The 8,104-nt window shown below is 32.7% G+C and overlaps 1 protein-coding gene across 1 annotated transcript; it reads right to left on the bottom strand.

Moving 5' to 3' along the window:
- Window positions 1–363: 363 nt before the first annotated feature.
- Window positions 364–7,760, bottom strand: LOC102516441 (RNA-binding motif protein, X chromosome). The gene is made up of 6 exons (XM_032475636.1): window positions 7,543–7,760; window positions 6,229–6,341; window positions 5,653–5,759; window positions 3,474–3,810; window positions 1,625–1,777; window positions 364–482 (listed from the first exon to the last, which is right to left on the bottom strand). Exons 2-6 carry the CDS (start codon window positions 6,332–6,334, stop codon window positions 364–366), a joined length of 822 nt encoding a protein of 273 aa, XP_032331527.1. The 5' UTR covers window positions 6,335–6,341; window positions 7,543–7,760.
- Between the last annotated feature and the right edge of the window lie 344 nt (window positions 7,761–8,104).

Below are 8,104 nucleotides of genomic sequence, written 5' to 3'. Positions count from 1 at the left end.
AGGTCTGAATGACTGATTCATGGTACTAAATGGATGACCCTTCGGAGTATTTATGCTAAGGGAATGCTATATCCAAGTAAATTCATAGAACACAGATGGGGATCTACTGGGGATGAGGTGGGGAGAAAATGGGAGTGACAGCTTATAAATTTTATTTGTGGCTGATTAAATGTTTTGAAACTGAAAAGAGGTGGTGGCTGCATAGAACTGAGAGTACTACTTAATTGTTATTAATAGACATTAATAAGTAATAGATACCACTTAATTGTTCACTTTTAAATGTTTACCTTTGTTAGGTAAATTTCACCTCAAAACAACAACAACATCAACTATAGCTTAAAAATTCAGTTATTTTCTTTTCCTTTACCTATCTTTGGTAGCATAACCATCATCTCTTGGTGACATGTAGTCATCTCGCCGAGAAGAGACTGGGTCTATTTGAGGAGGACCTCTGTAATTTTCTCTCCCACGTGATTCTGGACCTTTAATTTAAAAATTATGTAGAGATCTCAAAATAGAAAACAACATTTCAAACAAAAATTCAAGACTTAATTTTGTTCCTCTTTCCAAAACAATTTAAAAAAATTACTTTAACTATCCACTTATGCTCATTTTGGTCTGCCTTTTAAATTTGATTCCTGAATGTTTTCTGGCATGATCCCCTCCCTATACAGTATGCATAATCCCTAAATTACCACCAATAGGTAAACATCTCAAACTTTAGCAAAATATAAACAACTTTTGATAACTATTACTTCATATTTGATCACCAAGTGGTTGGCTCTTTCCTAATCCTGATAAATTTAAACATACAAGTTTAATTATTAGGCTTTGTTATTACGGCAATATTGATTTCTACTGCGTATTAGCAGTCCTATTTAAAGGGCTCATTTGAAGAACCCCAAATATGAAACTTTTAATAATAAATAATGTGCTCTTCATGTGCTACTTCCTACTTGTAACTCTAGAGGTCAGCTTTTCCTTTTTTGTGTGTGTTTGCTCACTAGGCTAAATGTGTGATGGAAACATGTTGGATTCTTGTGTACTCTGAAGTCAGTACCAAATATACTTAGTTTCATTAATATTCTACATATAAAAGGGCAATTTGATAATTGCAGTTTTAAGTTTTACATAGCAAGGGTCAAACAGCAGTGCTAAAAAAACTTAAAAAGCACTACCTACAGTTAACATAGCAAGTTGTAGTTATTGTTTATAATGATTTGACAAAAACCAAGTGGCCAATTCATGTAGCTCACATAGACCAGAGTATTCTCTCACAGGACATTATAATTTTCATGAAAATTCTGATCTTGAAACCACGTGAAAAAGCGTACTCATGAAAAAAATTAGTGGGAACTTAAAACAAAAATTGAGAGAGAATTCTGTAACACACATGGACTTACATGTTCCCTCCACCCCGTGGTATTAATTATCTCTGCATTTATAATTAGAAGCTAAACATTATTTCCTAACCATCAACAAATAAGCTAATGGTTAATAAATATGCTCATATCTGTCTCACTTTCCATTTTGCTTCTTGAGTTTAAACTCAAGCATTGTTTAAAATAGTTCATTTTCAGTCATAAGAAACATTGAACATTAAACTGCATTAAATTGCTTTTACCTCGTCTTCCCACATGACTACTGCTTCGTCCTGAAGCAGAAGGAGCAGACCTTTTAGGAGGGGGACCTCCGCTTCTTGAAGATGGACCTCTTTTGACTGGAAAGGGTCCCCTGGAAGAACTCACGTTGAGTTGAAGAGCATATCCACCATCATCTGTGTTTAAATGAAAGTTTTTTAGTTAAGTAGAATCAGTATGTTTTAAATGGTCAGGTTTGTTGTTTATAAATATGAAATCTTCAGCTTTCATATTTGTCTAAACCAACAGATTAAGTATCTCTTTATGTACACATAAGCTAATATAATGCAAAGACTTATTGTAAATGTCAGTTTGCAAATCTAGGTAAAAAAATGAAAGAACCACTGTGTGAAAGAGGTCTGGGGAGAGCTGAGAGGGTGAAGAAGAACCTGGATAAATTAAGCGTAAAAAAAATTTTAAGGAGGAAAATGGTAAATAATTGCTCACATAACCCTATTGTCAAAAGTGTTTAAAAAACATAACATCATAGATACAAATCAGAGTATTTAAAAATCAAAAACAGCAGCATCAAAATAGTAAGTACATATACACAAAACTTGCAGTAGAGAATCTGCTTATAACTACCGCTGAATTCCTGAATTCTGCAAGCATGAATTCACCCAATCTTGGAACATAATACTGACATGTGTATTTATTGGAAAAAACCTGCTGGTAAGTGGACCCCTGCAGTTCAAGCCTATGTTGTTCAAGGTTCAACTAAAACATTAATTCATCAATGAAAAGACTGTGCTCCTCAATTGTAATGGTAAGAAATGCATACTAAGTAACAAAAAATTCTTTTCTACCTTCCTTAACCAGAAAAACTTTTAAATATATTCATTTTACTGGGATGTATCAATTTAGTGGGAAAGAAACAAAATCATGTATCTTAAAATGGGAAAACCCTCTAATTCTACTTTAGGAAACATTTCCTAAAAATCACACATCTAGTTATCAAAAACAGAAGCTAAATGTTTTATTTCTAAAGACTGGTTAATAAATTTGTTAGACACATGGATGTCTTGACAGGCAAAGTATCTCCTTTTCTTACTAAGTAAAAAGCTTCTCAAAATAGTTTGTATCATTTCAAATGATTCTATCTCCTCTCACACATACACAGAAACATACATATTTATGAAACACAGGTTTTTACTCTTTTCCTGTATCAGAAACACCTTGGAGAAACTAAAGATCTATACATTTCCCTTAGGTATTTCCTCAAATGCAAATTTCATTAAAACAGACCCACGTAGAAAACTGTCATATCAAAGTGACGATAGAGATTTGCACATACATATTCAAAACAAAAACTGCAAGGTCAACCCTAAAACATGAAATGTTTACCCTTGATTTGTATATTTTGAGTAACTTTTATTTGCTGTTGTGTAGTACTCTAGTATTTTTACACTACAGTAAGGTTACTGTCTAAAACTGAACTGTACTTTCAATAGTTCATTACAATACACCACTAATTTAAGCTCATTCAGTTCTTGAAACTCTTAAAGTCAAAAATTCTAATGTACGATTAATAAATTCTACACAAAAGTTCTTGAAATAGAGGCAATTAGTAGTGATAAAAGAGACTAAATTTAGTTTAACATTAATGGCAATTTCCTGTAAGGCAATTAAATTTTTTTTTTGCATATCATCTATTTTAAATTATTTTATAACTTACAGTAATTCTTTTCCACTTAGAAATTATGACTATCAACAATGATAATTCCTTCTCAAATGAATTCATAAAAGACGTAAATAAAAACTGAGGTATTTTTATACCTTCAAACTTACTGTTTTTCAGTCCTATGGCTGCATCCTTATATTTTAAAACATTACCCAAGGGCTCTCCACGTGAGGGATGCCCTCTTGCTCCTCCATTTCCTCCTCTTCCACATCTCAGATTTCTTGACTGGCTCCTGTTTCTTGCAGCAGGCTGTTGTCTCCGTCTACCACCACCTTCAAATGCTGGTTTGTTGGCTTGCTCTAGCTGTTGTCTCCGTCTACCACCACCTTCAAATTTTGGTTTGTTGGCTTGCTCTAGCTGTTGTCTCCGTCTACCACCACCTTCAAATTTTGGTTTGTTGGCTTGCTCTAGCTGTTGTCTCCGTCTACTACCACCTTCAAATGCTGGTTTGTTGGCTTGCTCTACTTTAATTGCTTTCCCATCCAAAAACTAAAAAGATTAAACATAATTATCAATAATGTCAAATTTAACTTTTTACTGTAATTCAAAACCTGGTTTTTCCCCCCAAAGCAAACATTTTCTTCTGAAATGACTGTGCCCTCCCCATGCCAAACATATGAGACATTTAATTAGTAACTGTCATCCATTTAGTAATCCAACATCCAAAGTGTATGTACAGATTATCAGAACTCCTTGAAATGTTCTCTGGTATTAAAAATGATATACTTATAATTATCATAAGAGAATATACACTTTATTTTCTATAATGGATAACTAAGTTCATTTTGAACTTCCACCATTTAAATTTTTAAATGTCACAAGTATACATAAAATATTGTGTCATTTAAAAAATAAAATATTCAGTTACTCAAAATGATTCATTCATTCTGTATTATTTCTTAGTATTTGCTGTATTAAAAATTGGGAAAGAAAATTTCCCAGTATGATTGCTGCCCTGTATTTACTCAACTTCTAATAATTTTATTTTTCTATAAAAATAAGACCCTTACTTTGTCTTTCTACTTTTTTTTTGCCTTATTTGATTATGTGTGTCCCCAAATAATAACTTCTTACAACAGTACTTCATATTCTAATTTTTAAGAAACACTTAAATTTCTTAATTTCCCAGTAACTTCCTAAAGTTAATCTTTCAGAGGCCAAAGTGATTTCTGAAAATGTAAGTCATAACAGAATTGCTATACATAAAGCACTCTGGTTGTTTTTGGAAAACAATCTTATATCCATCCTAAATTCCTACCAAAACTTCTGGTATATGTGGGCCACAACAGCCATTTGTTGCCACCTCAGGGCCTCATTTTCTGTTTCTAAATTCAAAATACCTTCCACAGACTTATGCATGACTGCTTCCTTCCCAACATTCAACATTTAGCTAACACTCATTGAACTTTATGAAGAAACAGGGTGTCTACTACTCTTTACAGGATCTAATTAAATTACCTACTTTATTTTCTTGAATATTTTTGCATATAAAATTAATTATATTTTTTCACTTGTACATTTCTTTCTTTCACCCTAGAACCCAAGTTTCCAAGAAAATAGACATTTTCTCTTACCCACAACACACACACACAGTCAGTTGCTAAACCAATGCCTAGCAATAAAACATCTGTTGAATGAAAAATTTAGGAATAAACTATACAAACTACATGCTCTGTGCTCGAATAGTAGGGGAAAAAATAATTATGATCAATTTTTCTTCCTAAGTCAAATTTTATGTCTGTACCCAAAACAAAATCATGTCATATTCAGCTTTTTGGTACTACCAACCCTTAAAATATAAACGTAAAATAAAAGGTTCTACATGTATAGCGTGTGTGTGCTAGAAGTAACTCATTCTGATAGCCATTTAATTCATACTATTTTCTGTGTTCAAGAACTAAGTATCTATTTGAAAGTAAAGATCCTGCTCAAATATTAACTTTAGTAACTATTTTTCCCTGAATAAATAATTTTCCCTACTGGTGTTTCTAGAATTTTACGCTATACAAGTAATTCTATGAATTGTAACAGATTTTATAAACATCTTATTTCTACTGCAATTATTTTTGTGGGAGTTTCTTCTAAATTTTAAAGCTCTTTAAAAACTAAAATTTATTTACAGTTATATTTCAATGCTAATATCAAAACAGGTCTAATGTATATTGTTAAAGCTAATGTCCATTTCAATCTCATTCTAACCAGTATTTACATGTTAAAAAGCAATTAGGCTTGTATGACATTATGCTACCTTAACAAATTTGAACAACAAGGATCTTAGAAATACTATTAAGAAAAAAAAACAGAGCTAGAACACTATTAAAATACTCGTACCTTCCCATTCATATCTTTGGCAGCAACCTTAGCATCTGCAGGGTTCTCAAAAGTAATAAAAGCAAAGCCTCTTGACTTGTTTGTTTCCCGATCCTTCATCAAAAGAACTGTAATAAATGTAAATCTTCAGAATTTAATATTTTGCATAAAACCGAACTTTTTGTATTTTCAAATTAATCAATCCTTTGACAATTGCTCACAAGCCTCAACTTAATCTGATGTCCTGGAGACAGAGAAGTAACAATCTTCTTAAAGATATTTAAAAAACAAAAAAACTATACATGTTACATCATTTCTAGTTTTCTAAAAATGAACAGTCAGTAATTCCACAGTTAGCTTATGTTATTCCATTTCACCTCCTACTACTTCCACAGCGTATTTTGTATTCCTTTTTTCCTTTCTGAGTAAGAGGAAACCTGTAAAGTGGACCTTTTCACTCATTATCAAGTGCTTTCCCAATATAAAACATGAATTTTAAGTGTTAAGAGCAGAAAAAGTATTTTAATTTAGCTTTTAAATGGTATATATTTTAAAAACATTTGTGTTAAAAATATATACGTTAGTTCTAAACGTTACCTTCCACAATGTGACCATATTTCCCAAATTCAGCCTCAATAGACTTCTCAGTGGTTTCGGCACTGAGGCCTCCTATGAAGAGTTTCCCAGGTCGATCTGTCGCCATTATTTTGCTGTTAAGTGATTAAAAATTTACTTATATCCATATAGCAAAAAATGAATTATTAGCCAAAAGGATCAAACTTTGTTACATTGTATGTTTGAAACTCAAATGAAGTGCACTATTTAAGTGAAATTTTTTATTGTTTAATACTTAAAACGGAAAGCTGTAAAAGAACAAGCACTGGCTTAAAACAAATGCTCCATTTTATACAGACATCTGACAAAAAGTTGTATATGAAAATGAGTTTGGAATATTTACTGTAATTTTTTCAAGCAGCAATGTTCAAGGCTTTACGTCTAAAAAATTAACTAAAACAAGCAATAAAAAATGTGTTCCTGGATTCCACACACCTAATAATTATTTTAAATTTTATGAAATTTGTTAAATTTAATAAGATAAACATACTTTCAAGGTTTTCCCATCTATTCCCATTTATCTTGTTTCACATATTAGTGTTCAATAAAAAGTTTTATCTTTCTGCAATTTTTTAAATGCTGTCATAAAACGAGAGAACTTTATGATTTACGTTGATACAATTTAGCAGGTATCTGTCGCAAGTAACTGACCTAATTTAAATGGAAGTTAAACCTGACACTTCTTGTCACATTTTATAACTAATAACTAAAAGTTAAAGTTTTAAATTACAGTGTTTAAGTATCTTGTCTTTTTCGATTACAGCCGCGTCACATAAAAAAACCGTAAAAAAACAAGATGGCTCCCATGAAACAAAATGGCATCTCGGCATTAAGCACGACAAACAAGCCACGAATACCCGCCGTAACGGAAAAGAGAAAAAAAAGTTGTACAGTAAAATGGGTACACCACCTAAACAAAGACAAGTTTCCCTGCCCCACTGTGGGGTTCTCTACACGATATTTCCTCTCACACCCAACACTGGACTATTTTAAATACTCCTCTCCCCTCCACCCATCGGAGACAATATCCGGAACTTCACTGGTTTTCCACTGCTGCTTTCGGAACCGATTGTCCAAAAGAACAAACATTAAAGGTAATTTTCAAGAAATAATCTGGTAGGATTTCTCCCGATAGTATATAAACTAACACCTAATTCACTCGGCTATTAAGACTTACAGAAAAATACGACAGAAAATCCAAGTCTGAATTACCACACTTTACTAACAGATGATACATCTATCAACTCTTTCTCCTTAAGTATAAATCTTTCAGCCTTAAAATGCGTAATTTCCTACCTTTCTTCCTCCTGTTTTCCTGATATCTGTCCGGCTCCCTTGTGCGAACAGCGACTAAAGTAACGGTCGCAAGCGGCGTGGCACAAGATATAAAGAAGCTAAGGAACCCGGATGTATCCGGGCGATGAGCCGCAAAGGAAGTAGGGAAGGAGGAAGCGGTAGAAGACAGAGGAGGCGTGGACATAGAAATGTACGAGGGAAAACTAAAGAAAATTAAACGGCCGCAATGTGTTTTCCACATCTTTTTTTTTTCCCCGCATACTTTTCCGAGTTGCTTTAAGGTAATTACGGCAAAAGAGAAAACAAAATTTTACTATAAAGTGTTCATTTATAATTGAGCCCCCTTTCCCGTAATGCCAATATGATCGCTCTAAAGTGGGGTCCAGTTTACTGTTTTTTTAAATGTGCCAAAGAAAAATAATAAAGGTAAATAAGATAATAATCAGAAAAGAACAAAAGTGATTAAAACACTTAGGAATCCAAAGCCACATGATGTGTGAAATAGACATATTTGAAAAGCTTAATCCGCAGTTTCCTCTCTTAAGTACATACATGCAATGTT

The sequence above is a fragment of the Camelus ferus genome, chromosome X (genome assembly GCF_009834535.1).
Source record: "Camelus ferus isolate YT-003-E chromosome X, BCGSAC_Cfer_1.0, whole genome shotgun sequence".
In the NCBI taxonomy this organism is placed as follows: Eukaryota; Metazoa; Chordata; class Mammalia; order Artiodactyla; family Camelidae; genus Camelus; species Camelus ferus.
Note: the sequence above shows the minus strand (reverse complement) of the source record. Positions and strands in the feature narration are given on the sequence as shown.